Below are 24,520 nucleotides of genomic sequence, written 5' to 3' on the forward strand. Positions count from 1 at the left end.
TGAAGTAAGAGGTTTGAATAATACTTTAAAAGTTTGAATTTGATTTTGGTTTTGGATTCTGGTCAGATAAGGGAAAAGGAAGTTAGTTTTCAAAAGGAAAGACACATCTCATTTCAACTCTGGTGCTTTTGCTTCAGTTTTTATTTTTAGAAGTTGTCTTTATTTTTGAAACCAAAGTGGAGAGGTGAAGAAATAAACGTGAACATCGATTTGACATACAAATTTCAGTATTATTGAATAATCTGTTCATAATGCTTTTCATAGTCTTAGGTATTATTTACTCCAGCTTTCTCATTTGAAAGATGTTTCAGATGAGATTACAATGGTATCTCAACAGTACATGTAATGTCATATACCTTGTAGTTTTTACTCAGAACATTCCTGACTTCATCACACTAAAATATTGGCTTCTCTTTACAAAGTCAATTAACATTAATTATGTTACTTGACAGAAACCAAGTCCAATTTAGTGTTATATTACCTAAATGCACCATATAATCAATGTTAAATAACTAAATGAAAGCACACTATATCTGCTTACGTAAGACTAGTTTCAAATACCCAACTGAGTACTTTGTTTTGTACCTAAGTGTGATTTCTTTTTAGTGTATAGCTGTTCTCTGATGGCATGCTCCTGGTGTTATATATAAATATGGCTTACAGGCATCCTTTTAAAAAATGTTATACTTTAAACAAATAAAAATAAATGCTTAATCAGTTATAGAGAATAGAAATGAAATTTTACTAGATTTTCAAATCAAAACATATTCACTATTTTTTCTTTTTATTTGGCTTTCTCTTCCCTTTCCCCACCAAAAATTCATAGCCAAATGCTACTGAAATGCAATGTAATACATATTTTCTACCCTTATAAAAAATAATTAGGAATTGTAAATTCATTTAAAAATTTGGAGTTATTTTTTGTATGTAGTAGAGCTTCTTATCAGCATGTTTATTACCAGAAAATTAATACATGTATTCATTAAAGCTTTGGAATAATTTCACTGTCTGAAAATATACTGTTTATTATTTAGTACCTTTTATTATGCAATAAATAATGATAAAATACAATTTTGAGTGAAGATGAGAATCTTCCATTCTAACTATCCTTTTTATTTTATTGAGATTTTTAAGTAAGTAAAAAAAAAAAAAATTATCCTATATGTTATTTGGTAGAGAAAAAAATCCTTAGTCATTGTTTTATTCCAAATCCTTACTTTATTTTCTTATTAGCAGTTGAGGAGCTCTGCTTTGCCACTCAAAAGCAGGTAGCAATTGTGAATCAGTATCATTTATAATACATTTATTGGCTAATTTTATCAAATGAGAGAAAAATATTTGATATTAAATTATTTTCAAAGAGCTCAGCTGTTATTTATTATGGCCTTACTAATTTTTCTATATATCACATAATGTAATTGTACCTAGACTATATTAGCAATAGCAGCAGTAACAAAAAACACTGGTATCAATACACTACTTTGTACGTAGTCTGAAGAAGATTATTGTGGTTAATTAGGTTTTTGATAGCATAATGAATTTATCTGTCTTACAGGTTTTAAAGACCTATTCTTTTTACTTTGCTATGTATTTTCTTGAAATACCATATCGCAATTCAGTTATAGTTCTTAATGCTGCTTGCTATTCTGCAGTAGGTTTGGACCTAATATTTCTTAAATTTCTAGGAAAAATCAGGTTTTGAGGAAATGAAAAGAAGTGAGCGATTCTGTAGACTTGATATTTATTTCATATATATCAGTCAAATATTTTTTTTTTTTAAAGATTTTATTTATTTATTTGAGACAGAGAGAATGAGAAACAGAGCATGAGAGGGAGGAGGGTCAGAGGGAGAAGCAGACTCCCCGCCGAGCAGGGAGCCCGATGCGGGACTCGATCCCGGGACTCCAGGATCATGACCTGAGCCGAAGGCAGTCGCTTAACCAACTGAGCCACCCAGGCGCCCTCAAATATATTGTTTAACTAATACATTTCCCTGTTCTCCCAATAGTTCTTCACATCGTATGCAGCCAACACAGACATGCTTTTAGAACTCACCTAAACACACTCCCCATGGCCTTAAAGAGAGTGTCTGAAATGATAGTCACTCTGTATAAGTTGTCTTGAGATGGTAGCAGTGGTCTTTCTTTTCTTTTCCTTTTTAAGATTTATTTATTTATTTTAGAGAGAGAGTGGAATGGGGCAGGGAGAATCTCAAGCGGACTTCACGCGGAGTGCAGAGTCCGACTTGGGGCTTGACCCCATGACCCCGAGATCCTGACCTGAGCCGAAACCAAGAGCCGACGCTCAGCCACCTGAACCACCCAGGCACCCATGCAGTGGTCTTTCTGTTCATTTTTGCAGACCAGAGATCTGTCATTGTTATTGAACTCACCTGTAATTTGTGAAAATATTCCTGTTTCTGAAATTGGATTTACCATGAAGCTAATGAATCTTAAATGTCAGAGCTGTTCACTTGCACAAGCCCTTCTAAGGCATTGTTAGGGCCCCTAGCAGTGTGCTCAAAGGGTCATATGTTTTTGTAAAGTTTGCTGAAGTATGATAGTTAAACAAAATCTTTTAAGGTTTTGATTTCATTCTCTGACTTCTTCTCTGTTACACTTCCCCTCATTTATGGCCACTTAGGAGTAGCCAGGAGCTACTGGGATTCTGTTAAGTAGAGGTTCAGTTGGTGATTAATTCAGTTTGGATATAGTGGGGTATTTCTATGTGGTCTGCAGACACTCGTGTACAGTTTAGTTATTGCTAGCTATTCTGGTGAAGAAATGGCCTCTAGAATTACTCCTATTATTCATTATATTGCCTTACTGTTTGTGACATAAATGTGCAAGGCCAGATGTCATGTTACAATTTGAATGTGTCCTGTGGCACCTGAAATATGTGGCAAGTGGAGGAGAAACAGTGTTTGATATGTATGGAGCCAGGAGCTAGTCTGTGGGATCTGATTTTCAGTCATTAAATGTGTTAAACAGTAAGTGGGGGATTTGGTTCTCACCTATAACTAATCAAAACAGAAGTTCTCTCCTATATATTCTTGGGGGTACATAGACAACATTATCAGATGTAGTGCTTACAATTATAAGACAACATACTGTTCCCCTCTTTCAATGAGTATCAGATAAAATAGAATTTATCAGAATACCTGTATTCGTGGGGCATAGGCTGTAGCAATGCAGCAAACATGAGCCCCTCTGACATTGTACACTTTATGTATCCCAACCATCAGTAATAAATAACAAATTGTGAGCAGCTGTTCTAGAGGAAAACCAAATTTATAGAAAGTGACACTGAAATTGTTATATATGAGACAATGGTAGGATTTGTGGTAAAAAAAATTATTAAGGAAAATATCATAAAGGAATGCTGGCAATTAATTTATTAAAATGTTATTTCAGTTTTCTGGATTTTCTTGCTTGTGATACTTCTTGGCTTTTAAAAATGAGTTGTTTGTTGTGATTTTTTTTTCCTAAATAACTATTCACTTTGGTACCTAATTTTCTACTTGTAATTTTTGTTTTGTTGTTTTTTGTTTTTTTCGTAAAAGTGGTACCCCTAAATTTTATAAGCTTTGGACCTCACAAAATTTGAATCTACCCTACCATTTTTATTTATAATGTGATGATTTTAAGAGAAATTGGCAGTGTTCTACTCGACATTCATAGCTTGCTATATGCATTTCAGGACATTTCATTATATCTTTTTTATTTTATTTCATTGTGTCTACATTATATTCTAAAGGTTCAGAATTTGGGATGAGAATTTGAAAAATTAAAAATTTAACAAATTAGTGGACATTAAGTAGATAACAAAACATTCATTTATTCATTAAATAAAAGATTTAAGGTAAAAAAAACCATTTTCACAGTTTACGTTAAATAAATGCTTTGTTTAAAACCTTTCTATTATGACGTAGGCTAAACTAGGGGAGTTTTAAGCTAAATGAGGTTTAAACAATTTTTTAAGAAATTGTACAAATGGACTTTGCTTTTACACTTTTCTCCATTCTCCCCACTCCCCATTTCTGGAAGTTTCCTTCACCCTCACCCCACAGTCCTATTACATTATAACTTTTATGTGGCGAAAAAAATATTTTTTTAAGTTACTTTTCTTTAGTAATCATTTCAGTGGGTTTCTATAAGATCCATAATCAAAAAATGTTTTAGTAAATCAAACCTTTTTTTTTTCCTTATTACTTTTGAAACTTGCCAAAACAATGCAGCAAGAAGCAGCAAGAGAAAGTATGCCAGTTTTTCTAGGATATGTTCTAATTTGTGGCTTTTTTTTCATACACTAAATTATCTTATGACCCAGTCCTAAGATGTTCTCATTGTTAATTCATGGATTTCTGTATATATAATTTAAAAAAATGTTTATAAGTAACTTTTGAAATCTATTTGTGGGTTGTTAGGTGAATGAGACTCTGCTATTTGAAAAGGTATATAAACAGGTATGTTAGACAGAAAGATAAATAATGGTCATTACAAATACATTATCTGATAAGTTGTTTTGAGACCTTTATGTGTGCATTGCCATTTATTTCAACCCTTGATGAGTAGACCTTTATTAAGCTGTGATGATTACTGAATATGCAATGTAACCAAGATTATTTTTTATTCAAATATAATTTAAATATTCATCAAAGAGGAGTTGTGCTTGAGACTGACAGAGACTATTAACATCAAAAAATATAATTAACTGCATTGGGTATCATGAAGCGGAGTTAGCCAAATAGCCGAGAGGTCTAATTGCTCTAGAGTTTGAGAAGCAATGGTTTTATTTTATGCGGTAGCTGTGGAATTAATAGTAATGCGCTTGCCTATGTGGGCCAATTAAAAGCTGCCTGTTAATGTTCATTGCTCTATAGGAAACCCATTGAATATCGCTTAGTAAACAGGATTGACATGTCAGTGTGTACAAGAAGAAGAAATACAATAAAATCTGTGAAAATGAGAAGTATCATTAAAAGAACTGTTTTTGAAAACAATTCATTAAACTCTTTACAATAACAGTGTATTAGGGGATGTTGTGGTGTGCCCTCAGATTCTCCATTCAGGACCAGCCACTCTTTCCCCCAGCCAAAGGAGTTGCCGGCTGATGGACTCCCAGTGAGTTCCCGCCCAGGACTGCCGTGGGCTGAAGGGATCTGAAACCCTTCCCCGCCGAGGCAGCCCTCATTGAATGCCAGAGTACAAAGGCTTGGCCTCCTCATCCTTTGCTTCGTTTGGAGACAGCTCTGAAGGGCCCTCCCAACTCCAGAGCTCCCTCCCTGAAGAATTTGCGGGGCCTTTATTGCAGCCGCATTAATTAGACTTCTCCCCAGTTCTGTTTCCCTGATAGTTCCAAGAGCACCATAAGCCTCCCAGAGATCTCTGCCACAAATTCTGCTTCCCATGTTACCTAACCTAAGAAAGGTACTAATGATAAATATAAAAACAAGTCCTGTCCGTGGGACTGGCTACATACATTGTAGGAATCTGGCAATTTAAAAACTAAAATAGTTTTAACCTCCCCCCCTGCCCATTGCCCAATTCAGGTCTACAGATAGCATTTTATCTTTGTCATGTGATCCTTTTTCTTTAATAAAAGTAATATTCTGACCTTTGTGGTGCTATTATGCTTTTTAGCTGGATACAAAAAGAAAGCAGTCCTGATTGAACTCAAAAGATTTTGCTTGCCCAGGCTGTAGAGATTTAAAAGTGGGCCGACATTCTCATGGCGTTTTGACATTAATGAGGTTGTTGAAATGGAAAAGTTGAAGGGTCAAAGATACGAACAGTAGCAAGCTCTTCTAGTGTTTCTTTTTCTTAATAGTGTTATATCAAATATACTTAATAAATTGACTGTGATTCCTAACATAAAATCTGTGATGTCATGTGTTAAATGTAGTACTTTCAGGATTAGAAGACTTTTTTTGCAAATAAAAATAATTCTAACACTCCCTAGCTATAAATTACACAATCTCAAATACAGTTTATTAAATTAAGATGTTATATATATCTGTAACTTTTATAAGATGTGTAACAAATTTTAAATAGCTTCATAGATTTTAACAGGTATAATGTAATAAGGTATACATTGTGTCTTTAGTCTACAGTGATAAAGATGTTTTCCTAGTCATTCATTATTGAATATGCTTACCCTGTTTATATCTGTGGCCTAAGACTGCATGTCAGCTTTCAGAGGAGTGATGTTGCTGCTTCAGAGCATACAGCCCTGTATTCCCAAGCCTGTACATGGTGTTAGTGGTATTAAAAGCTCTTGAGTCTGACATTTTATAGGTCACGATGAACTGAGCCTTTCAGACAAGTTACTGTTATGAAGCTAATTCAGGCTAGGAATATAACATGGAAGGTAAGCCTCTGCCTGCTTTGTAGTTTTTAAAAACTTACGCAAACCATGTAAATCAGAAAAGTTTTAATTTGGTTTCTGTCATATGGGTATGGAACTATGCTTGACTTCTGAAAATTGTATCTTATCTTTCATTCACTGATTTATGCTCCAAATAATTACTGAGCTATATGATGTACAAGCGAATGTGCCAAAACACTGTAAAGGTATTTATGAACAACTGGTAAGAATATATATTTGCAAGTCTACAGACTGATGTTTATGGAGCTAATAAATTGTGGAATAAGGCACAGCATTATGTACTGCATGTTTTCAGAGATTCTTAAAGCAGGCATGAGCCCCCCAAAGATGTAGTCTGGTGAAGAAGATGAGATGTGTGCAGAAATAAGTATGATAAAATCTCTCATCACACTAAACTTCTAAAAACTGATGGAGAAGGGAAAGTGATGAGTAACGTCCTGAGGTGGGAAGATGTACTATACGTTGAGGGAATGCTGAGTAGGTCTGTTAAGGGAGTTATTCAACTTCTGACCTCAGTCTTTCAAACTTTCTATACCATGAAACATCTCATCAGCTTTCTTCTTCCTTTCAGGCACTATAAATTCTTTTCTTGTACTTAGGCTAAGGAAGAAAGGATCTTTCAAAGATTGTGTTCTTTATGTTTCTCAAAATTCTATAAAATATATTTTAAAAATAATTTTCAACCCAGTAATGTGAATATGGAAAATAATACTAGGACTTCAGGTCCCCTATATTAATTCTGAAACAATGAGTTCACTCTTTTTATGGCAGAGAACTGTAATACATAATTTCATATCCATTCATTTTCTTCTGCATATTGTTTCAATGTGGTATATTTAGGGTATTACTATGCTTTTAAAATTGTAGGTATTTCTACACCTAGAATATAGCAGCATATGTCTTATATTGCTGTTGCTAGTGCCAGAATCACAGGTGGATATAAAATTTTCATTTCCTTCCTCCCCTTCTCCCGCCCGCCCTCCCTCCCTTCCTTCCTATTTGTCCATCTTTCTATCTGTGTATCTCTCTATCATCTGTCTATTTTTAGATAATTTCTTGCCTTTGAGACTGAGATGCAGCAAGAGGACACTTCCCTTGATCTGTGCTTTTTTTTTTGTTTTTTTTAAAGAGCACTTTGGGTTAGTATGCTGACAACTGAATGCTTATGAGTAGGTGTTCAGTTATCGAGAATGCCATGAGCAATGCCTTGTTACTTTCTTATCAGCTACTTCCTGCTGTCAGCTTGGCACTTATTTCAATAGAAAAGGATTTGCATCAAATGTAATGCCTTATTATATACAGCTAACATGGGGTTTTTAATTGTGCAAACACATGAGACTCCTGCAGTGATAGTCAATTTGATAAAAGGATTAGATTATGAATATTTTGTCATGATTAAAGATTACTTCTGATTTATCATAAGTAAGCCAGTGAAATTTGCCATATTATTTATCTGTCAGGTGAGACTCCATTAATTTTGAGAGTGTATGAACCACACAGTATCCACCTCTTTATAAAGAGCCTCTAATGAATTTGATTATTTATATTCAGATTATAGGTATTAAGGATTGTTTTTAGCCTTCCACACCTGCTCTTACTGCTAAGAGTATCCCAAGAGTCTATGGTTCCAGCTTTTTGTCTTTATTGTTTTTCATCTCTTGTCTTACAGAACGGTTAGGTAAACATCTATACAAAATCTCCACAGTTTTTATTAAAGAAATGACAACTGGTATGTATCAGGACATATTGACTTGTCCCTTTGATTAAAAGAAACACTTAATAAAATAATAGAAGAATGGGAATTCTGATTTAGAAAGTCTTTATTGAGTGAATACTTCTTGCTGTAGACAGGACTAGGCATTCTGATGTATTTAAAAGAAGCTGGAGAGATCAGACTAGGGCCCTAGCAAGAACTAAAGGCATTGAATGAGACCTAATACAAATAAGTGCTCGGCTCTCTTAGAGGTGTTTGGGAAAGAATGTAAACAAAAACATAAGGAGTTTACCAGTTAATTCTAAACATGGAATATACTTGCTGAATTAAATAAAAGCTAAAATGCAAGATATACAAGAGACGCCACAAAGCAGAATATGATTAATTGCCAAATTAGTTATATAGACAATCCCTGCTATAGGGAAAAGAGACAAAGATCACTTCAGGTTCCATTAATCAGGGATGAATATAATCCTGTTTGGCCAGCCTCATTTATGTGTTGGCTTTCTTTATTACCTCCTCGTTAGCTGATGCTTCCTGCAAATGTGTGTGCCTCCATCACACCTAAGTACATGGCAGCGAGTTGCCTAGAGAGAATCACTTTAAGATGGGAAACAACAGTTCAGCAAACTAGTAGCCTAGTGTCCTCAGCTCTAAAAATGTTCTACCTCAGAGACTTAAGGTCCTTCAAATGGTCTACATATTAAGAAGGAAATAGTTCTAGAAGTATACATAGTCATTTCTGTGAGAATTCTGTTCTGATGCATTTTTCTAGATAGGAAAGAACGACATAAGGAAAACACAGATAACAGTGTTTATGGGGTGCAAAACTAAAACGAGATAACCAATAGAAATATATTCATAACTTCTAGAATAATTATGTAGCACTTTATTTTCAGAATGAGAGTGTTTTCACTTTCTTGACCCTTTGGGGAAATATTAACTCTACGTATTTTCCCTGTTCCAACATTACTCTATTAATTCAAATCATATTATTAAGACACTGCTCAGTCATACTTTTGCATCCCCTTTACACAAGGCATTCCTTTATTTTTGTTTATGAACTATGTCACATATTTTACTACCAAATATTTCACAAGTTGCATGAGGAAAATAAATTACTTTAAAATAAAAGCTATATAAGAAAAGTGTATTGAATTGAAAAATTTTGGTGAGAAAATAATAGTAGTGAAAGATGTGAAAGATTTTATGCCAAAAGAATTCACTTCAGGTAAAGAATAGCTGTGCTTTCTTGCCTCTTGATTAAAAACCAAAGCAAAACCCAGGCACTTATAGAATATAGTCATTTTAATAAAAAAATGAAAAACTTCTCCCGAGTCAATTAAATACTTCAGCAAAAAGTTGTATTTAGTCTTAAGTTTTGCATAGATGGAAATTTTTTAAAAGCCATGCTATCAAGTCTTATGATTTTATTTCTTTGCTTGCAGTTCGATTTGTATAGGAGTTCTGTGAACATTTGTTGCTGTGCTGTAATCAAAGTGAGGTCTGTAAAAGCTGAAATTATATTAGCCGTCAATTAGATTAGATACTCGTTTGTTTTACATGCAGAGATCTATCATACTGACCAAATGATGCCTCATCAAACATCTTGGGAGGCAGAAAAATATATTCATGGCATAATTTTCTTGGTTTTCAAAATCATATCCAAACCAAGGGAGTAATCTTTTAAGGTGAATTTAAATAACAACGACAAAAATCTAGTTTACTCAGTGTTGTCCTCTAAAACTCCTTTTAGTTGCAGATTCTTTTGCATTATTTCAAACTCTAATCCTCTAAGCGGGTAATTAACGGACCAGAAAAGCCATTTGTGAAAAAGAAGAGCCATAAGGGTGTAAATATTTCTTCACCGAATGATCTTTAAGAAGTAAATAATTATAAAAGAAAAAGATTTGGGATGACCAATCTAAATCTGAAGATAATTAGAAGGAATAGAGTATGAAAATCGAAATGCTTGGCATGTACAACAATTCTCATATCATAACAAGACTAATTAAATATTTAGAAACCAAAAATCCCCTCACAATTTGAAGAAAAATAACCCACGACAAAAGGGTCTGCAACTTTGCAGATAATTAGCTAGGGTTATAGGAAGGAAAAACATCACAGATTGGCTGCAAGGCTCTGCAAGGTCATGTCTTATTACTCTGTGTCTTTTGTATGGTCTGGTAACAAGTTTCTTGCTAATTTAATCTAACTAGGGCATCCCATAGTGATTTCCCATTTCCCTTGTTAAAAATGTGATAGTTTCTGCAAGTGCAAACTGTAGTAGGTTAACATTTTTATAAATAATTGCTCTTAATTGATACAGATCATAATAATTTTTTGAATTATTAAAAGCAGAGGTCTTGAAAATTTGGACGCAGAAATGATATTTTTAAGTATTTCAAAATTTTACAGTTTTTATCCCCACTTAAATTTTCTTATTCCTTTCATTAAGTAGTTAGACCTGATGACCCTGTGAATGAAACTTAGTCTCAGTGGCATGCTTTGTAAATAAATACTTCTTATTTTGCTAATAAAAGCAAGCACATTTATGTTGAATGTGCATTTCTGCAAACAAGAGAGTCTGTACTGGATTAATAAGGCTCTGAGTGAGTCAAGCCTAATTTGCATTAAACTGACCCCAAGGTCCAGTAAAAACTGCAAGGAATTTCAGAGGTTTCTAAAACATAGTAAGTTGTTTTTAGCCAATCAGCATTGCCATTTCAAATGCTTATTTTAGTAATTAATGTGGAATTTTTGAGGATTATTAAGTTTCTAAGATGCAAATTTAACTTGCAAATATTAAAGTACGCAAACTGTCTGGTTATAATTCCTGACAGAGTATTTTATTCAGACACAAAATGATTGTGGAAGGTATCACTTTTATGTTATTCCTGTTTTTAACACACTGAAAAATAGAATGACAATATTTTGGACATGGGTTTAAATAGGATTTTACTGTCAAAGCTTTTGTTGACTTGCTGTAGGTTACCTGATATTTGGTTTATTTTGGCTTTCTATTTCTGTTATATACTGTACAGTTTTTCAGTCAAATAAGTTTATGTTTATATATTGACAGTACTGAAAGAACTTTATTTTGTATTTTTGCTTATGGTTATTTAATTAATAAATTGTCTTTTTCTATACCTTTTTCTTTCAAGTGCAGTTGCAAAGATGTAATCACAGTTGCAGTTTTTTTGGAATCAGGGCTGTATTTAAAAATTTTGAAAACACCAGCATATTGGAAACTGAAGGAACAGAAATTGTTATTTTTTTCCAAATTATGTATTCATATTATGTACCAATACTCATGCATGTTTTCCTAAAGATTCTATTAGTAACTTTATTTCTATAATTCAACTTTATTTCAGTGATTTCAAAAATAGTTCAAACAACACATACTCTGTAATGCTTTGAGTATAATCTTAACATGCCTAAAGAATTAAATGCTATATGATGGATAGAAATCTACTAGAATACACAAATTATTAAATAAATTATGAGAACATAGTTATGTGACAAATGGGAACATTACTATAGAACACGTTTTCTTTTTCCATAATAATTACACACCATTTAGCTTCCTAATGTTATGTTTACCTAGCAATTAGTTAGGCTCACAAATCATCATTAATAAATATTTAAAGAAAGCGGGACCCACTTTTCTTAGCTTTACAGAATGAAAGTTTAGATGCTAAAAGAGCATTATACAATAAGAAAATAAGAGGTTTGCTGTAACATTCACCTCAGTTTCCCTCTTTGATTTGTGAGGATGATTGTCACCTTTTATCTTGGAACATAACTTCTTTTTATCCCCTCAGTTTATTTGATTACTTTCCTTGAATAAATCTATTCGCATTAGAACTTACCTATTAGTATTTTAAGGTCATTTGCTATGTGTGTAAAAATTTATTCTAAATTTGGACTGAGAAGGTCAAGGGTTCTAGTGCCTAGAGTACTGTACGTTCGTTCCTTGGTCATTTGGAATTGTTAGTGTATGAAGTGATTTGGAAGTTTAAAGGGTACTTTTTTCCTCTGCCTTTAAATAGCCTATCTCTTAAGTGCTGTATCATTGGCTTTCATGATACAAAATTATGTCCAAATTGACAGAATTCTCCCAGAATCAGGTACAGCTGATTAAAGCAGAATTGGATGTCTGGTATTTATTTTCTCCTAACTGTGTTTATTTATAAGCAGAAATAGCCAGGCTAACTATTCATCATTTATTTCATTCATTCAAAAACAATTACTGGATTTCTCTTCTGTGCCAGGCATATAATCACCTCCAGTAAAAATGTAGAGGTTGACAGTGTCTTTTTTCTTTCATTTCTTTTTATGTTTTGCCCTTTGATGTAACATTTCTAATTTTTTAAAACTGGTTTACTTGAGTAGAATAAAATTTACTTATAGACATATAATACGTTTGTTTTTTGTTTTGTTTTTTTAGTAATTGAGACTCAGGAATGAATATCATTTCTGTTTATTAATGAGAGAATGGATTCAGTTGCAGTAATTGAACGGTAGCTGTTGCATTCATTAAGAAGAAATAATCCCCCATGTGTATGTGGCTTAAACTCTTCCAGGGTACTCTTGTGAATGTTCTGCTTATATATGGCACTTTGGAAAAGAGTGTCATTGCATGATACCCTGGTACCTTGAAAGCATGTAGTTTGTCTCCAAAAAAGTAAGCAGTTTTAACTAAGGTAGAAGATTACTCAGGAAAGAAAACAGACCTATTATTGCTAGTATTTTATAATTGAATTTAAAAAATAACAGATGCCATGAAGAGACTGAAATTGTGGAAGCAATCTTCACTGAACCTACAGCCTCAATAAAGAATTGGACTAGTTCTAGAGGGTGACTCCAAATTTCAGCAAACATTAATTTTTAGTTTCTGTCATGATATACTGAGCTTTTCTGTTGAATGCTGGAGTATTTGTTCAGGTTGGTAGATTTTGCATTTTTAATCTTCCTTAGAACTGTGGTGAATAATGGCCCCTGGCAGGAGATAATGAAATTTTCTTAATTTATATATTCAAGCAGAAGCTTCAATTGAAAATGGCATCCTATGGCCTGGAGACATAGCTCTAGTGCAAGTTTCAGGGGAGATGTGATAATAATGCAGTGCCATCGAGACAGGGAATGAAGGGACAGTGAAGAAGTAATTTAAGGAAGAAAAGAGAACGTACCAAAGCTTTATTGTAGTGTATCTAATGATCTGCTGAAGATTCCCAATGGTTTTTGGAGCATGACTGGAGAAACTAATGTTATCTTGCCAAAACAGAAGCCCCTGCTTAATCAGCAGAACAAGACTATTGATTAAAACACCTCTCACAATAGATTACACATGGAATCTCATCTCCATACTGTGCACTTGGTAAAGTGTAATAATGAGCATAAGATAATCAAAAGAAGAGTAAAAGCAATTTGTTGGGCATGGTACAGTTCAGAATTAGGGATGGGAAGGAAATGAATTTACATGAATAGTTGGCCTTTTTTTAAAGTTGTACACAGGAAATCATATGTGCACTATAGGAACTACTCTGGACAATAAAAGATATTCTGCCCCTTTAAGATTTGCAAATCTATGCCCATCTTATATAAGGGAGTACTTATCATTATTGATGTTTTTGGTAATTCATGTTTGTTGAGGCATTGTGCAGAGTTTGCCTGCATTATTCCATCTAACCTTAAAGACAAACTTTGAAAGAAGGCTATAAGGTTTAATACATGGCTTATGGGCTCATAGTTAAAGGAAACAGACAAACTGGAATTTAAACCCCAGTTTTTTCTGATTCTAAAGCCTCTGCTTTTAAACAGTAATCTTCCCAAATAGCAAATGATTTTGCTTCTGAACAGTCAAATGATACGCTATATTGTTCATTTTTATACAGTTTATTCTCAGATTATAAGTTATGTGTGCATTGAGTCTTCTTTCATTTACACTTTTAAAAGATTAAGGAAGAGCAACATATTAATAGTTTGTTTGCATTATTAATATTTCATTAGTGATGAATCAGTACTGTCCCCCTAATAAAAAAGATAATGTTTCTTCAAATTACTGCTAATTTGTGCATGACAATTTCTAAGGTAATTTCCATATAAGTATGTAAATTAATGATAATACCCATTTATAAAATGCCTTTTCCATTATGCATTTTTGTGGCAACGTTTAACTTAATTTCAAAAATGATTGTGGATGCCTTAAAAGTTAATATTGAAACCTGAGAATATTGATTACATCTGGAAGATAAAATACACAGTTTTAATACCTTTAACTTTTACCATATGCTAATTGTGATGGTGAAGAGATTCATTAGATATTTTGTAAAGTATTTTTCTTTTACATATTATGCACAAACCTAGACAATATCAATGACTTCAAATGTTATACTCTAAATTTTGCTGAGAAGCAAAGATATTGGCATTCCCTTATTCATAGGAAGTAAACTAATAGGCATTAATCTCCAAAATTATGTGGTTTTATTTCTTCAGCTTTTGAGATGTACATTTGGCTTCATTCCCAAATAGATTTTTTTTTTTTCCAGTTAGAGTAGAAAGACTTGCAGGAATGAGTTTAAACTAATTTTTAAAATTCAGGTTTTTTGCTCCATTTAAAACAGCTTTATGACCTATAAAGTAGGATTTAGGGGCGCCTGGGTGGCTCAGTTGGTTAAGCGACTGCCTTCGGCTCAGGTCATGATCCTGGAGTCCCGGGATCGAGTCCCGCGTCGGGCTCCCTGCTCGCCAGGGAGTCTGCCTCTCTCTCTGACCCTCCCCCCTCTCATGCTCTCTATCTCATTCTCTCTCTCAAATAAATAAATAAAATCTAAAAAAAAAAAAAAAAAAGTAGGATTTAGGATTTTCTTCATTGTAGATGTTGGGCTTTATGATTAAAATGTAAGTTTTATGAATATTAATGTCAGAAATAGTACTTTTCTTCTGGTGTTTGAATTTGATAATGTTACAAAGCATTTATTATTGGATTTATTTTAGTTAACATGTGGAATTCTCAAGATGAAGGTTGTACTCTGTATATTTTAGATTAGTAAGAAAATTAATGGAAAAAATATTTCAAATGATAGAAAGTTGTAACCTGAAATAATGTGTAGAAATAATACATAGGTGGTATTTTTGATAGTGGTTTTAACACAGTGTTGTGAAATAAGTAGCCTTTTGTCTGTACGTGCCAACTTTCGGAAATTTTTGGAAATGTGCTTAAATATTAAAAATAATTGAATGCTTAGAATTTGAGACTGAGTGCTTATTAGCATTTTACATTTATTTACTAGTTGGTGTTAAATCGTACATTATACCCTAGAGATTGCTTAGACATTATTTGCTAGGGCTGCCTTTATGCCCTTGAGTTCTAAAAATGATCATTTTCTTCCTGTAGTTGAGCCACTTTATTAAAACTTACTTTAAATAAAGAAGTCAAAGGTTGAACATAGAAAAATTTGCAGTGATTAGAGTGGATCTTTTTTTGTTGTTATTTTTAATGACATCCTCCTAGGAAACGTGGTGTATTTTCACAGATTGTCAAAAATTTTATTTCCAGATTTATTTAGTGTTAGAAATTCTCATTAGCTAGCAAATATTTAGGAAAAGATTATACTTTTCTTCTGTTGTTAAAAATGGGCATACATGCGATGTACCTATTTTAAAAAACCGTATTATTCTGCCTTGTTCTCATTCATACTTAATTTTTTTATGCTTAACATTTAAGAAAGGTGTAGATTTTTAACAATGAATCCATATAATACTACCAAAATATGCCGATAATCTAATAGTTAATAAAAGCCATACCTTTACTGATAAATCTTTTTCTGTGGGGGAAGAGGGAGAAAATCATGCCAGGAAGTATGCCCAGGACTGAGAATACAAGCAACTGAAGGCCTTTCTTTTCTTGGCTTAGTTGTAACTTTTCGTTTTCATTAGGATGAATACTTGAAGCAGAGCAGTTGGTGAGATTTACTTTGCTTCTGTGGCTAATTGCTTTCTCTTTCACTATCATCTTAAATGATAGCAGTTTACAGTTTTACAATCTTAATAACAGTATACTGGTTAAGGAATTTTCAGATTTTCCTCAGTCCTAACAGCTCACATTTGGTATTTTCTCTCCCCTTGTGTCCCCACACTTACTGAATTTGAAAACTTCAGGCTCTCGCTTCATTCATAACTGAATGTACATAATTGTATCATTTGGTCCTCCAAAAGCTTAGGTATTCTTTCCCATGAAGCAAGATACTGGTATGCAAATCTGATAGTCTTATGCTTCTAGCAATTGTGTTCCTCTTCTTGCTGACCCTTTTCTGTTTTAGCCCCCAAATTCCACTTTTTCTCAAGATCAATTTCTAGTATTTCCAATATATAAAATGAACATTTTTGACATCTTGGGAAGCTATGAATTCTAGAAATCTATATAGTTTTATTTTCAGGAACTCCATTAAGTCTCCTTACCTTCGTTTTACTTAAGAATATAGCCCTATAACACTTTTTTGCTATCATAAAGTGTTTTGTACAATGTGATTATTAAAATAAATAAAAATCATCTGGTTGATATAAATTGTGGTAATTGCTTTTGACATTAATTTGAATTTGTCGTTGTTGTCAGATGACTAATGCAAAAAAAATTCAGAAGTAAATATGAACAATTATTTTTCATTTTATGGTGTTGGTCTCTTTTAAACAAAATGTAATGGAAGAAGGAATACGTATCCCTTGTATACTTCTTGCAAACATCCTGTGACATTGAAAAGTATGAAATAAAAGATATATTTTTAAAGATTTTATTTATTTGAGAGAGAGAGCATGAGCGGGGGAGCAGGGGCAAAGAGAGAGGGAGAAGCAGACTTTCCGCTGAGCAGGGAGCCCAATGGGGATACTCGATCCCAGGACTCTGGGATCATGAGCCAAAGGCAGATGCTCAACTGACTGAGCCACCCAGGCACCCAAAATAAAAGATATTTTTGACCCCATATTACATTCATATTTATCTGATCATCGGGGGGAAATGGATAATTGTCAATGTATTCTTTTTTTATTTTTTAAAAGATTTATTTATTTATTTTGGAGAAAGAGAAAGAATGCATGCATCGGGGAGCGGAGCAGAGGGAGAGATAGTCTTAAGCAGATTCTGCGCTGAGTCTGGGAGTCTGACGTGGGCCTCAATCTCAGGACCCTGAGATCATGACCTGATCCAAAACCGAGTTAGAGGCTTAACCAACTGCACCACCCAGGCATACCAATATATTCTTTATTTAAAAAAAAAAATGATATAAATTCCTAAATCCTTTGGGCTATATCCTCCTTCACTTTGTTCCAAAATCCTTCACAGTCTTGGTCCATTTCAGCCTTGAGTACCACCCCCTTACTCTTGCCGTGTTTTGCCATGGCAAGGTTTTGTTGAGTGGCTATAAAATGTACACTAAGGGAGTATATAAAAGGGATGTTTAACTCACATGAGTTTAGAGTTTAGATTTGTTTCTGAAAGGTGTGGGAGTGAGAAAATGGGAAGATCCTTGCAGGTGTATATAAATATAAGGAAAGAAATAAAAGCACTTTGGTTTTTGATAAGGACGAGGTGGTGGTTGAGGATTCCTGGGAGATCAAGAAACTAACAAAGTGGCGAACTTTCTTATTGTAAAATTTAAGAAAGAAGAAAATGAAACATTAGTAGAAATATTAAATACTGATCTATTGACAAATCTTAAATTTCTCTGCTGTTTAAAATTTTAAGATATAAAATTGGTTCTGTGATTTCATGTTAAAATAATTCACTTACCAAATGGAGAACCATTGGCAAATTTCTTCAAATGACTGAAGCAGTTTAAAAGAAATACAGATAATGGGAGTAAAACATGATGTTGCGTAAGAATGTGACACTGCACCCTTTACATTGTCCACGCTTTTGAAAATTATTCTATATGGTATGTTTTTAAAAATATATGGCATACAGTATTCTAGATAAATTGTGATAAAACTTATCATTAGTTTAATATCTGTACAAGCAATATTATAGTTTATGTAATATTTAAGACTTTTGTTGGAAGTTTATTATATATACTTTGACCTATAAAATTTACCCATTTGATCCTGTAGAAGTTTTCAAGTCTTGCTGCTCTTCAAAGACGAATCCACCTGGTTTGAGTAGAAATGGCTCCAAGGATGCATGACTTAACATACCTGCCCCTCTTTAATGCATGTCTCCTTCCCCTGTCCTTCATTAGCTGTCGTGCTAAAAGAAACCGAGCTGGTTTTACAGTCTTTATTTGCCATTTTATAGTCCAGTTATTTTATGCACTATAGAATGTCTGGTATTCAAATTGTTAAATAAATTTTGTTACAATGCTCTTGTTCTTCTTGCTTTGCCTTCTTAATTTATGTACTATCAGAAAATATAATAAAACCCTGCAAACATTACATTCCTTTGAGTTGCAATGAAAGCAAATTATAAAGGAAAATGGTTCTTGCCTTTATAAAGCTTATAAAAAGATCATTTTGAAAAATTCATAGAACTTAAATAAATATCATCTTGCCTAAAATTCTACCTTAATCCTAATAATCTTGATGAATAAGTGACAACACAAAAATAAAAAAGTACTTCCAGTAGTAATAAATAGGACATTCTAGGCATCATGTTAGGGCCCGTCTTTTTAACATTTTATTTCAGAGAGTATTAATTTAGAAGAATCTAGGTTCATAGTCATGTCATATTTAGTATAAGCACATGGTGATCAATGAACATAACAAGAGTAACAACAGTCTTAGACACAGTATGTGCCAGACAGTGTGCTAACTGCTTTAAAAGTGTTCTATCATTTATCAAGCCAGGGCATGGAAGGTGTGATCTATTGGTTTGGAAGAGTGCAGAAAGTCCCTGTAACACAAAACTTAACACAAAACTGGATTTAATGGATAAACATAAAAACCTGGCTCCTCCTTTGTTTTAATATGTTCTCAAAACTTACTTCCAAGCTATTCAATTTATGACTGTATCATAGTATCATTTTTAATTGTTATTTTAGTTCTTAAACATGGCAAGTATACTTTTTTTTTAGTACATGTTGAATATGCTAAAAATTCCAATTAAATGTATAGTAGAATAATAGAGAACTGTTATTTTCTTTTTACTTTGAGTGAAAATTTAGTGTGGCCCATGATACAGAAATAGTACAACATAAAATAGGATTTTTATAGCTCTTTATTTAATAATGTGGAGCAACCTAATATCAGTTGAATTTTTTGTTTTACGGTGCTAGTTGCTTAAAGAAAATATGAATCAGTTCTGTATTAGTTTTCTTCATTAAAAACAAACAAACAAATACACCAGTTTGATTTGTTTTGTTTTCTAGGTGCAACAATCGAACACAGTGTATAGTAGTTACTGGGTCAGATGTATTTCCTGATCCATGTCCTGGAACATACAAATATCTTGAAGTCCAGTATGAATGTGTCCCTTACAGTAAGTATGAAGTTTGTGATTTTCACTTTCTCCAGCATTCCTCGTTGATGCTGAAAGACTACACATGTGAAAGAAGCATATGTTTATGGCCTACGAAACCATTATGCATGCAGAGCACTAACAGACTTGGGCCTCCAATTAGCTTCATGAAGTGTGGAAGGAAGCCATAGTGTGATGCTGGCCAAGTGTCTGTCTGTGTTCTTAAGTGTTTGGCTTTTAAGACTAGTGTTTTTCCAGAAAACAAACTTGAATTAGCTATTCAGTAGGGCAGATCGAAATCTGTACTTTTGCCCAATACCAGTAGCTGACAAATTGGTTTGGCTCCCAGTTTTCTAAAGAAGGAATTGACTTTGGTTTTAATCATGAGCTACTTGAATGGCTACCTGCTGTTGTGGTAAAAGCTACCATTGTAGTAACTGAGGCGAGTGCTTTCCTTTTTGTTTCCTTGTCCTTACAGGAGCATTTCTTTTACCAGATTCAGTGTTGAAATCTTAAGAATAAATAAAATATATATAACCAGACCTTACATATACTTCTATTTTTAATTTGACAACATCCATTAGATCCTGTAGAGGGATATTTAAAATTCAGGTGGAAGTTTCGTAAGTAATCTTTAGCTAATGCTCTAATTCTGTGTAGTTTTCCTCCTAATCTCAGAATTCTTACTGCTAAATTGTATCCTGCACTTTCAGTAGAAAAAAGCATTTTAGACAACCAAAAGTTTCAGTATGTTAGGTAATTTTCATAAGCTAGTTTGTTTAATAGTGTTCTTGTCTTCTTTACTTTTTTAAATTGGAAAAAAGAGGTGTCCTGTAAACTTGATTCATGGGCATTTGAATTGAAAGTTTTTCAGCAGCAATTTTAGTGATTCAAGAAAGTTTTGTACACTTCCCTCCTTAAAAAGATGGATTTAAACTAAATAATGAAATTGCCTTTTCCAACACCTCAAAAGCTAGGTCACTATTCTTGATAGATTTCTATGTCCAAACTATCAATATTTCTTAAACGAAAGGGCTGAATTCAGAGAAATATAATATGTCCATTATGATAGTAATACATTCTTACACATTCTGTGAAGGTGCGGTCTCTCTCTTCTCTGCCCACAGTTTTGATAAATTGGCTTTTTGTGGGTATCAGTTAAAGGCCAAACACAGATTATCTTTTCTTTTCATCCCTGCTCTGTGTTCCTGTGTTACTGTGAAATGGATGCTTTTTATGTTTTCAGTATTTTCTATACCATTTGTAGGATTGGAAGCCTACTCAGTGCACCGATCTTTGTATTATTTCTCTTGTATGTGGAGTTGGTGGCTTACATAATCATTCTCCTGTGCCACTAGAGGAACATTGTATTCTTTTGAGCTAACCAAAATTTTGTTCCTAAAGTCGCTTTCATTTGAATTTATCATGGTTTTTGTCCTCAAATTAGAAAAGGAATACAGCATCCATTCCCAAACAGTGGAATCAGTCAGAGCTGCCAAGAATTGTCTTTCTGGAGCCCGTTCCTGTAACCTAGTCTATAGACCAAGAACAGTGTTAAGCAAATATTATTTTCAGACTCTTAAGTTATTTCTTGTGCTGTTTTAGAAAGGAAAATGTGGATATCTTCTGGAACATCTAACTTTCAAAATTTTACTTTTTCAGTTCTCCAGAAGTATTGTATATTGTGCACTAAACTTGCAAATAGCTATACACAGAGAAGTATTTGTTCTTTTTAGTTTTTGTCCTTAAAAAAACCAAAAACCAGTAATTAATTTGCTGTTACCTTTCTAGATGTTTGCACGAGGCAGAAATAAGTCTGGCATTTTTTTTTCAAATTATTCCATGCTAAAGAATAGAATTATAATTCCTGTATACTGTATAGTAGTGACACACTGTATGTTACATGATTTTCACTAATATTAAAATTTAATGCAAAGGATCTTTTTAAATTGCTTTGATATTTGGCAGGATTGTGTAGTTCCTTATCTCTTTTCCTCATTTTCCTCTCCTTTTGTTTCTTTATGTTTCTGTTATACCCATCCCTTATACTTTCATTTTAAGCCTGTATTTTTCCCTTCCCCCTTGTTTTAATAGTGTTTTTGTACTTTGTATCATTTGCAATCCCCTTTTAAACTTTATGTAGTTGATAAAAATTGTCATTATAACATTTATTATATGTCTTTTACCACCTGGCTTTATGCCAGTTTCAATCCAGAGCAAATGCTCTAGGAGTTTACACATCTAAAAAGCATTTCCTCCTTCTTAAAAAGTATCGAGATTTCCCATGATTTTTGAAAATTTTTTAATAAATTAACAGAATTTATTAGAAATGCCATTGTTTGTTTTACTTTTTATGTTTATAGACAGGCCCATGTAATATTACATGTGACATTTATACCTACCCAGATAATGCCTGTGTCAAAATGTCAAATATCCTGGTTATCTTTTATCATTAACAGAATTGTTAGTAATTGAATGTATATGTGTTTAAAAGAAGTCATAAAGATCTTATAGGATAAAGGAAAATTATTAGAATTTCGTACCTTACAAGCAAGATTTGGTTTGATATTTGTGCCCTCTTTTTCAAATTATAATTAAATTATAAAAATTATAGCATAATTTTAGCTGTAAGTTTTGTTTGATGAGAAAAATAACCATTACTATTAATTAAATATTTTTAATGAATCAGTGTGAAATTATTCAAAGTGAAATAGTGTGTCACTTCAGATACAGAGGATGTAGGCTTAAGTTTCTTTGGGTCAATTTCGTGTCTTGCACATCCATGTAGTCCTCCACTGATGTTAGTGGGTCGTGTATTTATGTTTGGTCTATAGAATAGTAAATGTATTGTTATGAATTAATTCATACAGTCTTTTAAGACAAGTTGCAATACACATTTGGCATGTGATGAAGAATGCTAATTTCATTAATTTTATTGTATTTTTATATTCTTCTGGGTTGATGGAGTTTTGGCTGGTTTGACAGATCTGTCCTTTGGGTTTTCATAAAAATCATAATGTAAGGACTTTTGTTTTCAATATCCATATCTTATGTGATTCATCAATCATCAAAGTTTTTAATTATTTTTTTATTTTTACATTTGGGTGTTACTCCTGTTTTCATCAGAACTATAAATTATATACAATTTCTATACATTTTCTTTTCTTTAAATGATCGGTTAAATCACAAAGGAAGACTTCCCTATTTAATATTTTGCCAAGCAAATGCACTGTTATTTTAGTGTATCACATAATAAAGCCTGGCCATTTTCAATTAATGGAAAACAAATATGTTTTATACATTCTGTATTGAACTTGTTTTAAGTTCTGTTTTAAATATGTAACATATTTTAAAATGTGTTATTCCCATCCTTTACATTTAATTGATTTACTCAGTAAAATCATTCGTTCCTGAGAAAAAGAATACAGCTGTATATAAATATAGTCTGAGAAGTCACAACACTAATGATTTCTCTTATCCTTATTTTCCCACCACGCCCTTCCGTTATTGATTCTAAGCAGGTATAATATTGCTCTCCATTGAGGAGTAGTTTTAGGCCTACTGGTTTATAAAAAAGAACTGTTTCATATCAGTAACACTGAACTTATTTTTACTGGATATAGTCAGAATTACACATTATAGGGCAAGTATGTTTCCTGAAAGTGGTCAAATAGACCAAGTTGGATGGGGAGGTGGTGGCTTAATGCAGAGGCTTGTATACTATTCCTCTGGCAAAAATATTTGTATAGTATTTCTCCCTGAGGTATTTCAGGAGGTCAGTATTTAATCTTGATGAATTACTGTAATTTTTAAAAATTAATCAAGCCAAGACATCTTAATGAAATGTGCAACTACGGTATCTTTGAGTAATCAGTTTGGAGATAGAGTATTAGCACACCCTGATGCATTTTAATAAGGAAAGAGGGAGAATCACAGACATCAATCTGGTCACTTTATGAAATTCAGGCAACATACTTCAAAGCCTACATACGATCTAAAATAGCGTTTTATGGTTTGTAATTATTAGAATTCTATTTACCAGCAAGAATCTTGTATAGCACCCTTCCTAACTGTGTAACCCATGTCTTTAGACTTCTTGGAGGGGAGGATTTTCTTTTCTCATTTAACTGTACTAATCAGGTTTGTTTTATGAAAGCATTTACCTTTTATGAGGTCTGTGGAGTCAAGGTATTTGCTTTGAATGCTCGGTATGATTATTGCATGCATGCCAGCTTGCTTTCTGTGTACATTGATGATGGTAGACAATGTCATAATAAGCTAACCATAATTCTTTCTTCCTTTTTCTCCTTGCCTACTGTGCTTGCTTTTTCCTTGTATGTATTTTGCTTACTTTTTTTTTAAAAAATAGACTTACTGTTACAAGTTTGAGATATGTAATATACGGAATTTAGTAAGAATTTTATAATGTAAAGTATATATATATACCTAAATAAGGAATTTACTAATTCTTAGTGGGGAAGAAAGGCACTATGTTACCCCACCCTTCAAAATCCCTACTGGGGTTGCAGGGGAGATTTATCTATTCCTGCAAAGGAGGCATTTTTTCTTATGATTAAGATGGATTTTTCTAGAAATAGAAAATAATAAAAAAATTGAAAAGTACTAAGATGCGTAATTATATATTTATTCTTACATAAATATCTTTGGGGGAAAATGTTAAAATATAACCATATCAATATTCATTAAATTTGACCTAAGCTCCAAAATTGAGTTGTCATTTTTGTAACATATTTTCCTGTTATGCTTACCTGATTTTAGTCAATTTAATAATGAGTTCGTAGGATAAGATAGGATGGGGATGATACATCTTTGCATGCATTTGTGTCTGTAGCATACATATATAAAGTAAAACTGGATAAAAATGCTGAGTGACTTTGGAAAGGCAAGAGTATATATACCATGCATTAGTGAAGAGTTTCATTATTTATTCAGGTACACTAAGTGAAGCAACA

The 24,520-nt window shown here is 33.0% G+C and overlaps 1 protein-coding gene across 14 annotated transcripts in view; it reads left to right on the forward strand.

Moving 5' to 3' along the window:
* ADGRL2 (adhesion G protein-coupled receptor L2) overlaps positions 1 to 24,520 on the forward strand; it is a 274,450-nt gene that overhangs the window by 198,342 nt on the left and 51,588 nt on the right. For all 14 annotated transcript variants that reach the window (XM_081818660.1, XM_081818663.1, XM_081818661.1 and 11 more), the window contains one exon: positions 19,459 to 19,568. In XM_081818660.1, the coding sequence (XP_081674786.1) occupies positions 19,459 to 19,568 (110 nt within the window). The remainder of the gene's footprint in view (positions 1 to 19,458; positions 19,569 to 24,520) is intronic.

Source organism: Leptonychotes weddellii, chromosome 4 (assembly GCF_054177405.1).
Source record: "Leptonychotes weddellii isolate Sample4059 chromosome 4, ASM5417740v2, whole genome shotgun sequence".
Classification (NCBI taxonomy): domain Eukaryota; kingdom Metazoa; phylum Chordata; class Mammalia; order Carnivora; family Phocidae; genus Leptonychotes; species Leptonychotes weddellii.